General features: G+C 45.4%; 2 protein-coding genes across 7 annotated transcripts in view; one reads left to right on the forward strand and one right to left on the reverse strand.

Annotated features, from left to right (window-relative positions):
* plcg1 (phospholipase C, gamma 1) overlaps window positions 1–6,421 on the forward strand; it is a 38,524-nt gene extending 32,103 nt beyond the window's left edge. For all 5 annotated transcript variants that reach the window (XM_064298609.1, XM_064298606.1, XM_064298604.1 and 2 more), the window contains exons 29-33: window positions 689–803; window positions 1,096–1,257; window positions 1,584–1,672; window positions 2,198–2,454; window positions 2,779–6,421. In XM_064298609.1, coding sequence (XP_064154679.1) covers window positions 689–803; window positions 1,096–1,257; window positions 1,584–1,672; window positions 2,198–2,454; window positions 2,779–2,821 — 666 coding nt within the window. In that variant the 3' untranslated portion in view covers window positions 2,822–6,421. The remainder of the gene's footprint in view (window positions 1–688; window positions 804–1,095; window positions 1,258–1,583; window positions 1,673–2,197; window positions 2,455–2,778) is intronic.
* An 82-nt stretch (window positions 6,422–6,503) lies between these two features.
* Window positions 6,504–18,051, reverse strand: zhx3b (zinc fingers and homeoboxes 3b). 2 transcript variants are annotated; one of them, XM_064298611.1, is made up of 3 exons: window positions 18,028–18,051; window positions 7,719–11,026; window positions 6,504–7,120 (listed from the first exon to the last, which is right to left on the reverse strand). In XM_064298611.1, the coding sequence occupies exons 2-3, from the start codon at window positions 10,837–10,839 to the stop codon at window positions 7,110–7,112; spliced, it is 3,132 nt and encodes a 1,043-aa protein (XP_064154681.1). In that variant the 5' UTR covers window positions 10,840–11,026; window positions 18,028–18,051; the 3' UTR covers window positions 6,504–7,109. The 2 variants fall into 2 exon arrangements, with proteins under 2 accessions (XP_064154681.1, XP_064154680.1); XM_064298610.1 differs by lacking the exon at window positions 18,028–18,051 and adding an exon at window positions 17,760–18,021.
* Between the last annotated feature and the right edge of the window lie 705 nt (window positions 18,052–18,756).

Here is an 18,756-nt window from a genome sequence, read left to right on the forward strand (position 1 = left end):
TGACTGCCCCAATCAAGACTGCACACACACTGAATGTTTCTGCAAGCTACAAAATTATGCATCAACCAGAGTGTGGGGAAACGGTTTAATGGTATCTGCCAACATCTGTTCATGAGGTGATGGCTAGAGCAAAAGTTAAATTAAAGTTATTATTATAATCAACATGAGAACAATATTTATTCAAAAAAAGCCTTTTGCCTTTCTGACTTTGCACCAGCCTTCTGTAGAAATGTGGTCCTGTGTCTGGCCGTAGGCACAGCAGCCCTGTAAAAATGCTATTTACAGAAATATTTTGAACTTTGGCACACTCATTCACTCTGCTCTGCCTTGCTGCCTCCAGCTCTCCAGTCAGTTTGGCCTTGTATTATGCAATGTTGTGATGCCTCTGGCCAGTGTGAACCCTGCCTTTCTTTCTTTGTTTCACTTGGTCTCTGTCATCTGGATGCTGATGACCGCAATACTCCGTACTCCCCTCCCCTCATTTGCTCCCTTTAAGACAAAAATCGCTCCACTAACTGAAGTCAGAGAGGATATATTTACTTGCCACAACGCCCAGTGTCGCAGCTTGGAGAAGAATATAAATTGGCGTGGGTGGAGCTTTGTAGTGTGGCTTGGCTGTGTCTGCCATCTTCAGGAGAGGAGTGATACAGGCCAGGCTTCTGAATGTGCCTTCTCTGCTTGGGTGCAGGTTCTGGGGGCTCGCCACCTGCCCAAACACGGGCGTGGTATTGTGTGCCCGCTGATCGAGGTGGAGGTGTGTGGGGCGGAGTATGACAATGCCAAACAGAAGACCGACTCTGAAGGTGAGAAAAGACCTTTCCTCCAGAGAGAAATGACATTCTTTAGTGTCCTGTGTGTATGTGGCACAATCCACTGTGTAGCCTGTAAGGGCTCATTTCTGTCTAACGGACTGTTACGGAAACAGGATGAGGTAGTCAGTGGTCTGAAACCTTGAGTGCAAAATGAGTTGTTCTGCACATTTGAGTTAATTGCAGGAAAAACATTTTTCAGTTTTTAAAGTATGTAACAAGTGTGCTGTGTTAAGTCTGTCAAAAGTCTCATTGTTTTCTCTGCTTTCTCTGCCTTTCCATTCAGCTGACAATGGTCTGAACCCCATATGGCCAAGGAAGCCATTCCGCTTCACGGTCTGCAACTCTGAGTTTGCCTTCCTGCGATTTGTGGTGTATGAGATCGACATGTTCAGTGATCAGAACTTCCTGGCCCAGGCCACCTTCCCCGTCGCCGGCCTCAAAACAGGTACTGACCTCAGGCCCTGCCCAAGTAGCAGTCCGTCAGTAGCACGCTCTTGTGTGACAGTACAGACGAGCCACTGACCCCCGGTCATTCTCCAGTCAGTCATGTTCCAGTGCTGTAATTCAATGCCCCAGCTTGGTTCAAATATAATTTGCAGTGAACGCTAAGAGCTACACTGTAAAGTTGTGTGTGTGTCAATACTTTTCAGCTGAGAAATGCAAGCATTAACTTGAGTAAAGTTACTCAGATTACGTTTAAAATATATTAAAAGCATCTTCAATATATTGCATATATAAATGGAATGCATAATTCATAATTGTCTTGCGCAGGCTACAGGTCTGTCCTTTTGAAGAACAGCTACAATGAGGACCTGGAGCTGGCTTCCCTTCTGGTGCACATGGACATCCTCAGCGGCAGGGTAGATGACATCACTCCTATCCCTGTATCCCATCATGCATCTCTCCACTCACTTTAGGTCCAAGTGGTAGGAGTTTGGACCACAGCTTCTCTGACTCGAGAGGGTCTGGAATGAGAATTACATTTTCTGTGCGAGTTTGGTTTCCTGCAATCTGATTGGTTTTACCAAGTTTTGGCTAGTATATTATGGTTCCGTTGGATTAAACCATCACCTCTCATTGGCCCTCCACTGACATAATGACAACATCCAGTAGGATGCTGAATGAATGGTTTTTAATCAGTTACTAAATGGTCATATTGACCCAAGTGATGTTTTCAACCTTGAGGTGAAATGGTGTGTGACTTTACTCAGAGTCTTAAAGCAACTCGATGGCACTGGCAATTTCTGTTAAAGCGAGATTTACCACGTACGCCATCACTGGGGTTTTGAATGAGGAGCGCTCAAACTCGTTGCAGCTCATGTCTTTGGGCTTTTGTCTATCAAACTCGTGTGGAGCGAGCTCTCACCCCTTCTCCTCTCGCACAGCTCGAGAACGGGGAGGTGATGACGCCTCCTCTGGGGGCTTCCGTGGCGGCGGTGGCCCACGTCGGCAGGGACAGGCTGGGCGACGCGGGGTCCACGTCCTCCACCGGGTCGGTCTCCTCCCTGCCCGCCTCCCCAGGACAGGCCATGGGCTACCGCGGGCGCGAGGGCTCCTTCGAAGCGCGCTACCAGTCGCCCCCGGATGACTTCAGGGTGTCCCAGGAGACGCTCCTGGACCCCGTGGATCCTCAGAACAGGAGGTGGGTCCAGCGGTCGGTGTTTGGGCACGGCTGTGTATGCGTGTCGCCCTGAGCAACGACCAATTACGGCAGTGTGTGTCAGTGTGGTATCAATTCAGCTCTGAATCTGTCACCCATGCACTTGAAATATTAAATGTACTTGTGCGTAGAGACTGTGTCTAATGATGTCCAACAGCAATGAACCAGAGGATAGTCCAGCCCAGCCCTGTGATTTGCTTCACAGGAAGCCTCTGTTGAAGCACCTCAGGGATGTTTGTTGCCAGTGCCTGTAGAAGAGTGTGACTGGAGCAATGATACCCGGGCTTCTGTTTTGCTCTCCTCTAGGTTGATTCGCAGGACCAGGGTTGGCGGAGAGAACCGAGTGTAGACCGAGTGAGGCCCAAATAAAGGTCCTCCGGTAGTGATGATGTCACTGACTGCTGTGAAAGCTGTTTCTATGGAAACGTCACTGCTTTGGCCTACATTTCAGGCAGCTCTTCCTCTACTCTCTCCTTGGCCTCCCCAGAAAACTGCTCTTGAGTGAGTGTGGGTAGGGGAAAAGCCATCAGTCACGGAAAGTTTAAAAAAAGAAAAGAAACTAAAGCTAAGACGTACAGCCTTTTCATCTGAGTTGTTGTGAGGGAACACTGTGTTGTGCTAGACACAAACACAGCAGGATACTATAGGTTGTGTTGGCATCAGTTTGACACGGATTCCAGGTTATTTTTTCCCTTTTTTCCAGCATATATATATATATATAATAAATATATAAATATATTTATTCCAGCTTGCTGTGTCTGCCATGGAACGGCAACAGCAACAGCTGACCTGCTCTCAAAGAGCTTCTTTTTTCATGTTTTTTATTTAAACTTCAATTTTAACTTTCACAATGTGATTTTTATTTTTAATCTACATGCGGGCATTTTGTTTTTCCACAAGAGGTGGTCTTGGTGACCGTTTTCACGCTCTGCGCTGAGCAGAGATGAGCGTCCTGAGATGACGCCGACCACTGATGGTGTCAGGCTGGAATACAACAATCGTGAAAAGACCTGGGGAAGAAAGCTCTGTGTCTGTCTTTCAGCAGCCATCATTGGACCAATCAGACCGATCATCTCACATTTGTTTTTAATTATTCACCTCGGGTCAGATGCATGGTTGACTGGCCGCTTGCTGTAATCTTGCACGCCTGGTAGATGCCCAATATCCGGGGTGATTTGAAAGGTAAAGTAGAAAAAACCGATTACATGCATACAGTTTCAGTGCAAAGCGATTTATTCATAAGATACTGCATTCGGTTCATCATCAATCAGTTGATATTAAATGCTGTGTTGAACTGCTAAAACCGAAGAATACAGAGCAGAATACAAAAACAGGAGGCCTGGAAATGACATGAATACCTTGTTGGTTTAAAGAGATGTGAACTGAGGAAATTATGACACAGACTGCTCGTTTGTACATGCAAACTACCTTGTCTCGCACGTTAGCGAAATTAATTTTTTGAACAGCGATGACTGATTTTAATGAAAGAGTCCAGATTTCAGACACACACAGAGCATGATATGTTCAGTACTCTGATGGGCCGAACACTGGTGGTGTGGGGATTTGAACAGGGCTACATTGAGTCAGCCCCTGCTGAGCACTGGGTAAGAGGAATCTGCTTCATTTCCTCTTTTTAATTTTGAATATAATTGACATTTCTCAGTTATAGCTCAGTGATTGATTTGTTTCAATTCCAAGACTAACTGCTGAGTTTGTGTTGATTCCATTTACTATTTTGTTCTTTTCTCTTGAGGGAGAACTGAATCAAGATAAAAATGCAAATCTGTCATTCTTGTCCAACCTTCCGCAATCCTCTCTGTACGTTACCCCAGTGATAGCCAAAGCCATTTTATTACCACTTGATTTTTGACTTGGGAATATTAAGTCTATGCTTGAGGGGGATTATTATTATTTTTAACTTCAGAAAAAAAGATTGTGAAGGGACGCAGTTTTAGCCGTGACATTGTGTTCCACATGTTGCTTGTAGGTGCCTTGGAGTATGCCTTTTTATTTGTTTTTTAGCATTTAGATTGAAGGCTTTTAATTTTTGACAAAATGCGACTGTTTAAGTCTGACACCCTGCTCATTCTGTGTAGTTTGTACAGAATGAGTGAGCTGTCTCTAGTCACACACAGTATGCTAAAATGAGTACCAAGCTGAACAAAGTGTTTCATTTAACAATAAAGGCAATTTGTGTCCTTAAAGGGATAGTTTACTGTGGAGTAAAAAATAGTCATTTCAGTTTTATTGTATGTTTTCAATTTGCCCAGACAGTTTTTAAGGATATTTTAGATTCAGAGGTTTATGATTACCTGCCAGCTTTGCAATGGCTATTATGGGGGCATTTGCAGGTTGGTGGTTTATAGCAAAATACACTTCAAGTACTCCAAAGAATCATGTAGAGTGACAGTATGCCTCCAGGGATTGTACCAGGGTAATTACCTGATCCCTCCCCCCCCCACACTAAAACTGAATTTTTTTGTAACTTTAAAAAGTGAACTATTTCTTTAATACTGCAAATAGGGGACCAATATCTATCTTAGTGCTTGTCCATGTATCTGTGGCAATGCGTGTGCATTTAAAAAACAAAAAAAACAAAACCATTATGCAATGATATACTTGATGGCTGTGGGATGATTTATTTGTGTTCACAATTTATGTGCTGCACATGAAAAGCCACCCTGGGGTGGGGTTTAAGTTGCAGTATATTGCAGTGACAACCTTCTGCCAGCAGATGTCACACCATATCATGCTTTTAGTCCCGGGAATTTGCATCTAGTTCAGTCTCATACTGTAAATGAACAGTGTTTTTGCTCCATTACTGTCTTTTATTGTTTTGTTTTTTTTACATTTTTATTTTTAATTTATCCATTAGTGGAGTGACCCATGTCTTAGGCAGCATTCTGCGATCTGTGTGCATTTCCCGTCTCCACAGTGTGGAATGAAATGGGATTGTCTGTTTCAAGACTTTTTTTTTACCTGTGATAGAGATCAGAGGAAGCTTCTTGCCAGAGGAACTTATTCGTTAAATAATCTTTTGAGATTACTGCTCTAGTACTGAAAAGGCAGGTGAGAAGAAATGGTAAGGGGTGGGGTGATTGTGGAGAAAGCAAAGACGTTTGAAAGTCAGCCATACAGCTATATACATTTGTATTGTATGTAATATGTTACTCTGCTGCAGAGCTGCACTGGTCTAGCAACTGCAAATGAAAGTGTGTCAAATATTACGACTGAATTTCCATGAAAGCCATATGGTTTGGGTTTAGTGAAAACCAGTTTGTGGGCTGTTAGCTCGAGAGATTCGTGCCCTCTGTGGGATTTAAAAAACAATCCTAAACCCTTAAATTTTTTGGCCATCCCATCATGCAACAGTTCTGATTTTACAGCCAGTAACAACCCAGATTATTCTGCTGTCTTTGGTCCTTTGACCTGCGAAGAAATGGACTGAATAATGAAAACCATACTTTTGAGACATGAGAGAAAGCACAGGCTTATTACACTGTATGTTCATTAGACATTATGCTATATGGAATTAACCCTCTTTCAGACTTCCTACCACTGTCCAAACATTCCATTCCGTGTGCAGGCAGCAGGGAGGCGCCTCAACACCCCCTCCCCCCCGGTGCCAACTCTGGCTTCCTGCCTCGCGGTTCTCTTTCGGTTGAATACATGTCTGTCTGTGATGTAGGAGTCGGTGCATGTGAACGGAAACAGGCTTTTCCCCCAACGCTGCCGTCGCTGACCTGTGTCTGCTTTCTCGTGCCTCTGTACATACGACTGAGATTTCCTGTTCAAATGTCTTTTTTTTGTTACTGATGTTCTATTTACAAACGAAGCCTTTCTGTAATGTGCCTAAGCTATGGGGGAAAATGTTACAAGTATAAGTTAATTTCCCCTTTCATATGATACATATTCAAGCCTGAGAATTAAAGTACTTATTCAACAATTACTATGTTTTTGTCCGGTTCATTTTCATTTTGCAACGGCTAATTACATTGGCTGATTATGGAGACATAAGAAAAAACACTCACTCAGTTCATGTCATTTTATTCTGCAAATAGTGAGATCTGTAAAAATGGAAACAAGCCTTGTTAAGTTTCAAATCTGGCAAAACTGACGATTTTTTAACTTCAAAAATCCAAGATAAGAGTACAGCTGTGCTGAAGTACTGGTTGCTAAAAATGTAAAATACAATAAACGTATCCAAGACATACTTTGTGTCAGTCGTGAACAAAACCCCTCCACTCTGTTATTCCTATCATATACTCCAGTTTCCTGGCAAACTGTTCTTTCTGCAATGCCACAGTCCTCTCCGTTGGATTGACTTGGTCAATATCCATCCCATTTTTGTGCTCCACGTTGGCAGTTGCCCCTCCCTCTCCCCATCAAGAACTTTCTCTGCAGTTGAGTGGCCGGCCGTGCAGGAGGAGGTGGGCTAGGTGTCTCCTAACAGTTGCTGAGACAGATGCCCTGTTGGTACTCTTTCACAAAGAGACTTGAGAAGGGGCTAGGGATTATCTTTGGGAAGTCTGTCTCCAGTGATACTGTTACAGTCACATCTGATGTCATTTTGAATGCTCCCAAAAAAAAAGCCATCTTCTAATCCCAGATCTCATCCTTCTGCCACAGCCTACTCCTCAATCTGTCCCTGAAATGCACACATTAATAGTCAAGTCATCACAGTTGGAGAAATCAGTACTCTGACAGCTCCTCTTGGGACAATCCCAGTGGTGTCCCCTTCCCATCTGAGGAGTGGATAATATCAAACTGAATCCAGCACAGTAAAATAGCCCAGACCCCAAAACTGTTCATGCGGAATGGTGCCGACAGTGATGCGTGCCTGTCTGGACATGCTGTGCACACTATCTGTTGTCTGTTTTCTACAACATGCTCTCACATATAGGCAATATAAAACTAAAAAATGGCACAAACTTTTTTTCCCCCCACAATTTCAGAGTGGAGTGTTCTTACTGGGCTGACAAAGAGCTCTTGGATGGGCAGCACTTGTAATATTTTAGTCATTTTCATTGATATGGTGAAAGTGTTTAAGCAAGGTCTGGCTGAGAACACCATCACCATCCCAGCCTACGTATCATCTGTTCCACTAGGAAAATGGCACTGGCACACAATGACCATAACACCAAACTAAATTAATTGTATCCTAAATATTGTGAAATTGTCAGAAAATGTAGTAAGCCATTATTTCACGCACACACAAACTCCCCTAAAACACTCCACACACTCACCTTGCTTGGGATTCACAGACTGGGAACTGGTGGCCAGCGTACTGTCATTGTTCAAGACCGCAGCATCAGCTGTTCGTTCATTCTGCTGCTCCTTCACAACCCTTTGGTCCTGCGGTACTGGCTCTGCTGTTGCTGCCACCTCGCTCTCCAGCAGCGAGGGCACTTGTGTGGCAAACCACCGGCGGACCTGCTCCTCGCTCAGCCCGCTGGACTCCACCAGCCCCTTCACGTGCTCCTCGTCCAGCTTCCCGTGGAGAGACAGGTGAGCCTTCAGTACCTTGGTTTCATCCTTTTTGTGGTCCTCCCTCTCCTCTCCCATCTGCTGGTAGCTCTCCAGCCACTTGAGCTGCCCGTTCTTGTGGCCATAGCGGGCATCCCCAAACCAGCGCACCACCTCTGCCCGTGGCAGCCCGGTTTTCGCAGCCAGATCATCATGCTGGGCGCTGGTGGGCCAGCGGGCGCGTACAAAAAACTTCTTGAGCAGATGGAATGGGTCGGGTGAGTTCTTTCCGTGGCTGGAGGAGGTGGATGGAGGTGGAGTAATTGGGCTCTCCACCTGTGCTGGCTGGGTGCTCTCAGATTCAGTCTTTCCATTGGACTCTGTCACCTTGAGCATCTTCAGGTTAATTTTTATGGGGCTGACTTTAGGTGTGGTGCAGGAGGCCTCATCCTTGTGTTTCTCATCCTTGATGTCTTGCTGTGATGATGTCTGTGAAGGATCCTCCACACTGTGTTTTTCCTCTACATCCTTCTCGACGAGGTCGTCTTCCTCTGCCTTCTCCGCCTCTTCCTTCTTTTTCTCGGCTGCCGCCTTTTTCCGGCGCTCCGAAAACCAGCCGTCGATCTCGCGTCGGGTCATCTTTGTCTCGGCGCGCAGCCGGCCCACCTCGTCCTCAGAGGGCGAGGGGTCCTGGACAAAGCTGGCCTCCAGGGCACGCACCTGCTGAGGGTCTCGTTCCTTGTAACGGATGGCGGTGAAATCTGGGGTCTGTTGCCGTGGAGCTCGACGGGAGGGCGTAGGCGGGGACATCTGCTGCTGCTGTTGCCGTGGAGGGCTTTGTGCAGGCTGATTGGGTTTGGAGCTTTCGGAGGAGCTAGGGCTGTCAGCAAGGTCAAGCAAAGAGTTCCCACTGAAAAGGCCCCCTACGCCAGAGCGTGAGCCCTTTAGGTTCCGGTAGTGGTAGCGTCGGTCACTGAACCACTTGCGCACTTCGCGCACGGTAAGTCCAGTGATCTTGGTGAGCCTCTCAACCTCCTCCTGCCCAGGGAACTGGCAACGGATGAAGCTCTGCTTGAGGGCGCTCAGCTGCTCCTGTGACTTCTTGTTCTTGTAGAAACTGGGGTCCAAGAAACTGTTGGGGAGCGTCCGAGAGCTGTGGCTAACGCCAAGGGCTGGTGGCTGCAAGTCAGTGACCTTGCTGATGCTGCTGCTGCTGCTGTTGCTGATGCTAATGCTGTTGTTGCTGTTACTGATGCTGCTGCTGCTGCTGCTGTTGCTACTGCTACTGTTGTTGCTTGTACTGCTGGTGCTGCTGTTATTAGTGCTGCTGTTAATGTTGCCACTGCTATTGGTTTTGCTGTTGTTGTTACAATTGTTGTTGAAGTTGTTGCTGCTGCTGCCTCCGCTAATGCTAATAACACTGGTGTTTCTGGTGATGCTGTTACTGCTAATGACACTGCTGGCAGAGCTGCTTGTAATGACAGTGCTGCCACTGCTACTGCTTCCAACTGTACTTACAACCATGCTGGCGCCCTTGTCAGCAACCAGAGCAGCGGCGGGCCTGGCTTGCATCAGAGGCTTAGCTGCTGCTTGGGGCTTTGGGGTGACCGCCAAGGCAACGGGGGCACTGCTGACTTGAATCCCGTTTGCCATCACTGGTTGGGTGACGATCACCCCTCCCTGACCCACCAGACTGCCCTGAAGTATTTGTGGGATGCCGCTGGGGCCCAGGGAGGCAGGCAGAACAGTGATGGTGTGTTGGGAGGGGTTGTGATGGCTGTGACGCTGCTGCTGCTGAGGCGTGGGGGGAGCCGTCTGTATGATGGTGTTGAACATCTTCCTGCGAGCGTCTTCAATCTCCTCCGGTGACCAGCTGATGCCCTGCTTGAGCCGCTGCGCTGTGAACCAGATCTTAATCTGCTCCTCTGGGTACTTGGTGACCACAGTGAGATAGCAGAGCTCAGCCTTGGTGGGGTAGGGGAACTTGCTGAAGGACGTCTTGAGGAAGCTGTTGGTATCCATGGCAGCGTTGTAGGTTGGGATGCTGCTCAGAGGGATCATCACCTTTGGTAGGTTTCTAGAACTGCTGGTGGAGGTTGATGTGGAGGCTGTGATGGGGGCTTGCTGATGAAGCGTCCGGTTCTGTACCATGGATACAACCTGCGTGATGGCTGTCTTCAGCACAGGCAGTGTTCCCGAGCTATTCACAATCTGTATAGCTGATGGGACAGTGACCTTACCGGGTGCTCCGTTGTGGACAATGGTGGGCACATGTGTCACTGCAGGCATGTCTTTCTTCTCCGCCTCCCTGTTGGTGACAGAGTCCAAGGTCGGCTCATCTGCTGTATGGGACACAACAATTCTCTTGGGCTCAGACTTGCCCTTGAGCATCTTCATGATGGGTGTCTTGGTGATGGAGATCTCAGACTCCTTGGACCCTTCACCAACAACCAAGCTCTGCTCCACTGTGATCCTCCGGTCTCGCCTCCTGACTTGCAGGGTGGTGGCCGCTGTGCTCGGGTGCGCTCGGGCGTTGTGCAGGGCCAGTCCTTCGAATTTTGGAGTGGACACTCCGCAGTCCATGCAGTAGAAGCTGGGCTCAGCCCGGAAGTCAGGGTGTCCACTGTAGACATGGTCCAGGAAGAGATTTAAGTCTTGGGATTCAAAACCACATGGGCGGCAGATGTAAGTGCCTAAATCCTCTAGTGCATTGCCCCTGTCTGGCCTGGAGGGGTCAACTACCTCCTGTTCACATGTCTCTTCCCCAGAGAGAGAGCTGCTGTCCCTGCCTGGATGCAACAGACAGTCTGGTGGATCACCCTCCGGCTCCACCTCCTCTTGCAAGTGCATGGATTTCAGTGGGATCATACAGGGGGTGGTGGATTTCCTCTTGCTGGCCATGGCTTTGAAAGACGCAAAGGGATGTGAAATGGCAAAGGGCTAAGACGTTTAATGCAGTCTGATGTTGTGCAGTTGGGTTTCCGTCAAGCACCAGCCATGGATAACAGATGCTGTGGGTGCATGACCTTCGACGATCTTTGCAGCTGGGTCCACAGTTCAGGTGTATTTTAAACAGCAGAAAAGACACCTATAGGGTGAGAAGGGAGAAAAAGGTTTATGAGAATTCCACATAAATATTTCAGAAAAAATGATTTGCAGTAAATGAAAGCTTTCATCTGTTGTCTGTTTGGTTTCAAATGGTTTACTAGCTGTGCCCATGATAGCCCACTTCCTTTCAGGGATAGTTTGAAGTAAACCCCATCTATATGTTCTGATGGTTTTAATCTTGTATTCACACCCTTCTCCAGGCAGGATGCAGGCTAGGGCAATAAGCTTCATCTCTCAAAGCTCCATCTAGGGAGAGCACTAAAGCTCTAACACTGATGGCTCCAGGCACGTGGCCTAGCCCCTGCTTCACTGCAGTGCAGATAGTATTCTGCCGTCTCTGCTATGGTGGGCAAAAGCATGCGGATCAGCCAAGCACACCTGCAGCTCCCGGAGGAAATAAGGTGATGGGGCATGCTGAGTGGTCTAGACAGAGGCACCCTTCTAAATAAGGGGTTTGCCGATGGGGCAGCCACTTGAGCATCATCTGGGCCCACTCTGGCTAGGGCAGCATAGTGGGTATACAGTTGAGGCCAAAAGTTTACATACACCTAGGCAAAGACATTCAAACTCAATTTTTCACAAAAAGATCGAGTAGACTCTTATCTGACGAGGAATAAATCAATCCATTTGTAGTACCCTTCGCTACAGCTCACCCATCTTTACACAGTTGTAATAAATATAGGTTCACAAATGTGATTGTGCCTTTGCGTTTTAACCGTGAGCTGAAATGTCATGATATGTCGGTGACAGAGCTGAATGTGCAAGCTCTGAGTCAGAATTTCCGCCTTCCAGGGTGATGTCTGCTCCAACCCACAGCCTTCTGTGGGCTGCATGTTTTTTCATGTTGAAGAATCTACCAGTAATTTTTTTTACAAAGAGGGCAGAGTGAAAGCCAACCATCTCAAAGAACAATGGAAATATTCAGTTAGAAATGGTGCATGACTGAAAATACTGTATTTACAATCATTTTTTAATCATCTCTGACAATTTGGCTGATGTGCATACTGAAGAAAACTTGGCTGTGAAGCCAAGAGAAAGACCAAAACAAAAACTGTTGATGAACAAAACTCCCGCATTAAACTTATTTGTTGTCCTTTAGTAAGCAATAAACATAAATCATTTTAGCAGTCAGGAGACTGCTAAATCTTCAGTACAAGTTTCCTTGACAGAAATGTTCTTTTGCGTTGTTGCATTATATATATATAAAGTTTTCAAACACAGAACACAGAAACAGGACGTGTGGATCTGTCAGGGGAGGTTGGGTCTCTGTGTCGGCGCCTTTCTCTCTCCAGTGTTGTCTATTGTCTTTTCCCATGAGAGAGCCCGCCCAGTGACAGAGCGTCATCCATTCATCCCAAACACAGTTCTGCAATTTAAGTGCTGATCTAAGCTTCACTGCATGACATATTTGCAAAACATGGCTTAGCATGGATTTTTATTCGGTTTTTATCTTTGTTGAGACAAATGCTAGAACAGGGCCCAATCAAAGATCACCCTCTCACCGCTATCCTTAATTTTTCACTCCACCGCCGGCAATAAAAATAATCGCGGTCCTGGATCACCAGACTCTGTGAAGTTTTGCCTCACGACTGCCTTCCTGGCAAAGATCTAGGTCAGCGCTATCTTACTCTAATCCCAGTTTGCCACATCCACTGCACTCATTCATTCTGCCAGAAAGGTCGTGGTAAATTTAATCAGCCTGCCATTAACCCGCAGAGAGCAGTCGACGCAAACGGAGTAAAGGACCACGCAGGTCTGCTTTTTGCTGTTGCACAGTACAGGGTCGCTAGCCACCCACTCCTCCCCAACCTCTTTAACGCAAAACTCACTGATGATCAGCAATAGGCCTTTAAATAAAAAGCCAAATCAACTGATTTCATACAGTTTTGTATTCGCTAAATGAATAGTAGCAAATGGGCCTAAGTACATAGATTCACTGTAGTTAGCTAAGTGTTTCTCAATCTTGCTCCTGGGGACCCATCGTGTATGCTGGTTTTTGTTGTAAACATAGTAACAAGCTCTGTACTGCAATGAGCTGTTAAATGTTCTTCTTTAGACACTAATTGTTCTTATTTAGACTTTCTTTTTTTTCTATTTTTTTTACATCTATTGAAGGACAATTTACTCTCATAAAGCCACATTATGCCAGAAACGTATGGCCCAAAAAATAAATGTCTTAGAGTTCAGCACTCCAGTCACAGAAAGTCAAGCTGTCACACGTCTAGTGAGCAGGCAATAAATCAGTTTCAAACTCCTCAAACCAGGAGTCAAGACATTGTGACAGGCCCATAATACCCAGACAGGTTCATCTGAACCTACATAAGCATTTATCGAACAGCAGACCTACACAAACGCTCTACCCACAAGCTCTGACAACAGTCCAGTCTGAATGGCTTTGAATAACAATAGTTAAATGAAGCCAGGAAGTTAAATTAGGTTGCGTATTAAACGCGACATGATGAGTCCAGTCTGGAACCACACTGTGTAGACACAGAAAACTCATCTTTACCGCTGACTGATATACTGGGCTGGCTCATTTAAATGCTCTCTCACCAGGTGGCTCACAGTGAGTGCTGATATTGCTCTGTCTGAAGACTGCAAACTGCACTTCACCTGACACCCATCACTGCAGACAGCTTTTATCACAATATTAGGGACATAAAACCTTTTTTAAGTAAGACAGACGCTATTGATTTTCAGGATCATGCTGATCTTTTGGAAGTACTTAATTCTCATAAATAACATTCAAATATATATGCTTATCATACCAGGGGATCATTAAGAGATGTAGGACAGAGTGAGAGTCTGCCTCAGTCAAGGGAACACAATGTTCTATTGTGGCTACCGTAAGGCAGCCAAAACAAAGATCAGCTGTGATGTTCACAGCAGCCGAGACTGGAGCATTGTTGTCATTTAGGTACAGGTCAGAGGGTTTGGTCCTCGGCTAAGGCTACGATACAGCCAGAACCTTGACATTGGAGTGAGAACTCAACAATGGACTGAAAATCAGAGACGGGGAATTTTCCAGCGCTCCTCAGATGTGCATCAGGAGGTGTGGTCTTACCAAGATGCAAGGGTCACGTGACTAGCACAAAATGTTTTTGGGTGGGTGGCGTGTACCAACCATCACGTTTCTGAGCCTGAGGGAAGGGGGAAAGTCTGTGGGGGTTGGGCAGTAGTATTGTGGTTGTGGTGGTGGTGGGGGGGGAGCGAGGGGGGTGAGCTGTTGCAGAGGAAGCAGCGAGGTGTTTCAGCAAAGAATGTTCTACCCCAATAACCCCCTCCCCACCGCGATTGCACACAATCACTCCATCCCCTCCTCCTAGGCTCACTCAAAAACCTCTGGAATGTTCCACTCTGAACTGAACTGGAAATGGTCAGCCAGGGAAAGGCTACAGCTCCAGTCATGTCTGGGCTCCAAAATATTTCCTTTGCAACAAACCAGTATTCATTTTATAGCCATTATAACCATTTTTAGGTGTGCATTTCCAACCTCATGCTAATTCACTCACTCGTCCTTGTATTCAGTCAACAGCACCAGCAGCTGATCAGGGGTAAGGGTTCCGGGCATTGCAGCTGAGGGTTAGAAGTCTGAATATTTATTATCTTTAATAAAGGAATGGCATCCATATTGAGAAACCTACTATACAGCAATACAGATGTTTTGCAACAACAACAGACTATGTAGGCAACCTCTGTATATATTTCTTTGAAGAGTGTAAATTATTTTAATAGTCTTTTAGAACGAAAATCCTACGTAATGCAGAATATGTCTTGTCCTGGCAGTGAGCTCAAAAACATATCATGTTCTTTATGCCTCCATATTTACCCCAATCTGCCTGTACAAGCATGTGTTTGTGTGTCAATTATAGCAGCTGAACACTACAGAGAAGTGATCTGCCTTCCTGACTAATTCTGAGAATGCTGAGACGCTAGCTTTTCTCTGAGATGCAGATTGAATCCGAGTCATGCACTGTGCTCACGGTCTGTCTTTCTGAGCATCTGCACAGCATTCTTGGTGCAGCACGGAGCGCTTTTCTCTCTTTCTCCCTCCCTCCCCGCCCCCCTCCCTTCCCTGAGTAAGTTTGTCCTGGCCCGCTGGGAGACAGGTTGGTGTCAGCACTGGCGTGTTACGGTCTCCATGGCAACCACCACCCCCAACCCCCAGTTCCACCAACCTACAACACTCCCTCACTCACACCCATAAGTGCAGAAGTCAACTCCACACCGACGGGTTTCCTGACTCTCCCAGCCCTGTTTGTGCACGGTCCGCTGGGAGTGACGACTCCGAGCCCGAGCATTGGCCTGTTTGGCTCACGCGCCGTACGTGCCTCTTAGGTGTGGCTGACAGCGGGAGAGCGAGCTCGCGAGCGGTCAGCCTCCTCTCTCTGGCTGCCCGGAGCCCTGCCCTGCGCGTTCTATTTGTGTGACTGACTGGTTCGGCTCACTGGGGAGACGGACTGTTCTCTCTTTCACTTGGTAATTGGTGTAAACAAGCTCTGACTCTGCAGAATGGCCGCCCGCTGGAGCACAGGACAGTCCTGTGGCTACCGCAGACCAATACCGATACTCTCTCTCTCACTCCAACAGACTGCCTTTCCAAACACTGATTTTGTGTTCTATATTTCATATTCAAGATAGCTAAATGTCTCGGCCTATGACTTGTAGGTATTTATTTAGGCCAATACATATTTCAAAATCATTCTGACCCTTAATGTATTGTTTTTGATTGCACACTTAAATTTGTATTAAAGCCGAACTATACATTGAGCTGTATGCGTTTTTTTTTGGTGAGGGGAATGACAGAATTCTGTAGCCAGCACTTCAAGCGTTAACATCGGTTGTTAAAAAGAAAAAATGGCGCAGCACCGTGCACTGTGCTGTCCAACCTAAAATGGCTGACATCACAGCCTCCTAACCAACGAGGAGCCACAATGTCGGCTCTTGCAGACCAAACCCTTTTGGCTCACAGCAGAGGGACTCTCTCTTTAAGCTGTTCTATAAAAATATTTTGTAATGAATTTCACTTCACATTGACTTCACTAGGCTAGTCAGAGACATAGTGTATAACCACTAAAGGTCCAGAACACCAGAACACACAAAAAAGACAAAAAAAATAAACGTGAAAACATATAATGAGACCCTCTTAAGCTCTCATCATGCAAAGATCCATTTTAAAATATTTTATTTTAATTTCTCACTTCCATATAGCTGTTTTGTGGACTGCTTTGAGGAAAAGATCTTTGGCTCACTGTTATCATTTTACCATAGAATCCATAGATAAAGTGCTACCCATGCCACTGTTTCTGAAGAGGCAAAGGGAGAACTGAGATGCCCAAAAGTATGAATAAACCCAAAGTCTCAGCCTCTGACTGGGGGCGAGAGACCTCTTTTCCCACCTTCCCACATTCAAAGGCAAACAGTGGCAGATTAGCAGAAGTACTGCACTGGAAGGGGGGGTCTCAAACAATTACTGTGTACAAAGTGCAGTGCACCCCAAAATCACTCCCCTTACTTTTTAAAAAACTGTGCAGGGACCACTGACATGTCGGTGAAGACAGCATGTCAGTCTCATCGCAGAACAAACTGGTTGATGTATGACTGGAGTGCTTATGTTATGTAGAGATCAAACAAGCTTTAGGCACAAGAAGGCTTTTCAAAACTACTGACATGTGAGGGAAAGCCAGATAAGTAAGGTTTAAAACCAGAACTATAAATTAATCCAGAGGATCACAATAATGAATTGAAATGAAAAATAAATATTGCTCACAGCTCATAACCTGAAACATCCCTTCAAAACGATTTGATTAATGTAGCTTACATTAGATCAACCTTTATAGATGGATCTTGGCTGCAAACAACTTCCCACTTCAGATTTCTAGGTGTTCCATATAATCTTATTACTAGCACTACTAATCTTTTACTAGACTAAGCTCTTCACACAGTTTAGCCTATATCGCAAAAAATAAATAAATAAAGAACACGCCCCTTTAAACACAACTGGAAAAACTAAATCGGAGTATGTCACGTTACGTATGTGATATTGAAAAAAGAGACCATAGGATATGGTAGTTAAATTAGCTATGGCAGCAGGACTGTTGGCTTGCTAACTTACATGTTGAAGCAATTAGTTAAAACAGGGAGCAAGTTGGCGAACATTAATGGTCAAGATTCCAAAGTTATCGAATTATTATATTAACAATGTGATACAAATAACTATGTATTATTATCTCTGAGCAAGCTGGCAGCATAGGTTAGCTTGCTATAGTGCAATGGGACATTATAAGAGACTGGTAAGGTACCTTTGTCTCAGGTGATACACCGACATTCAGAAACTACAGAAGAATCAGTGTGGATGAGCATCGGAAATATGACCGATGATTGTCGAAAATGTAGTTTCACAACGTTAACAAGCTTGCCTTTGCTGCTGAAGTTTCGATTAGTCATGGAGTTGGCAACGGGACTATCTAGCTAGTTAGCAACAATCTTGGCATGATGGGTTAGCTACATATCCCAAGGGGGGGCTATGTCTCCCAAAAAATAGAGTCTCGCCCCCCCTCTTACTGTCGCCATTTTACTCAGGCGACTCCATGTAGCTACGCTAGCCGCACTGCCCTGCACATTGGAGCAAATACATTTAGCAAGCTAGCACAACTTTGTAAAGGTAAAACTCTGTAACTGTGAACATAAGTTAACACTGAAAGTAAACTTACCTTGCAGTTGCTCCGGGAAAGATGAAATTGAAACAATAAATATGTGGCTAGGCATATAAATAAATAAATAAATAACATACGATTGGGCTCCCGTAAATGCCAGTTGCGATGAGGGGGAGGACCCTCTCCCTTGAACTGCTTTGGGTACAATCTAGCACTAAACCCTACAGCGGCCACAGCGACAAGGTAGAATGGGCTCGCTGATCTTGTTTATTTCGAATCGATCCAGCCAGAAAGAGACGGGGAAAAGAAAATACGACGTACGTACCCAGGATAAGAACACGTGATCAAAAGCGTCACCCACCAGCAAAGCCCTCTCATCTGCGAGAGGTCTGTACGTTCTGACTGAAGAGGATAAAGTTTTGTTTTGGAGAAATAGAATAGACCCCGAAGTCATCACTAGGTTCCTGAAGTAAAAGGTGCCTTTGCCTATGCCATGTTGCAGTCAAAAGACGCAAGGTGCTATCATTTTGCATAACTTGTTAGATAATTACATCCATACATCTAACTTACTTGGCTGGGACAGTGTTGCAGTCTCAGTATTACTGCAGAAATGTAGAATAGTTTATATTTTGTTTGTGAAATAGTGTATATATTTTTTAAACAGTCACATTTATACACTTAGTGTATATATGTATATTTACACTAAATGTATTATTATGAGGCCATAATTATTTAGATATTGACACAATTTTTGTTTAGGCTCTATACACCAGCACATTGGATTTGAAATGAAACAATGAATATGAGTGCAGACTGTCAGCTTGGGAAGGAATTTACATCGATATTTGGTGATCCGTGTAGGAATTACAGCCTTTTTAAAATACATAATACCCCATTTACTGGGACCAAAAGTGACTGTAAAAATTAACATAATCTTAAATAATCGTATTTAGTACTTGCTTGCAAATCCTTTGCATTTGATGACTGCCTAAAGTCTGAAACTCATAGACGTCACCAGATTCTGGATGTGTTCCCATCATGCTCTGCCAGCCGT

Source organism: Anguilla rostrata, chromosome 11 (genome assembly GCF_018555375.3).
Source record: "Anguilla rostrata isolate EN2019 chromosome 11, ASM1855537v3, whole genome shotgun sequence".
In the NCBI taxonomy this organism is placed as follows: Eukaryota; Metazoa; Chordata; class Actinopteri; order Anguilliformes; family Anguillidae; genus Anguilla; species Anguilla rostrata.

Coding starts and splice junctions, on each gene's coding strand:
- zhx3b (XM_064298611.1), bottom strand. CDS start 10,839: ATGGCCAGCAAGAGGAAATCCACCACCCCCTGTATGATCCCACTGAAA.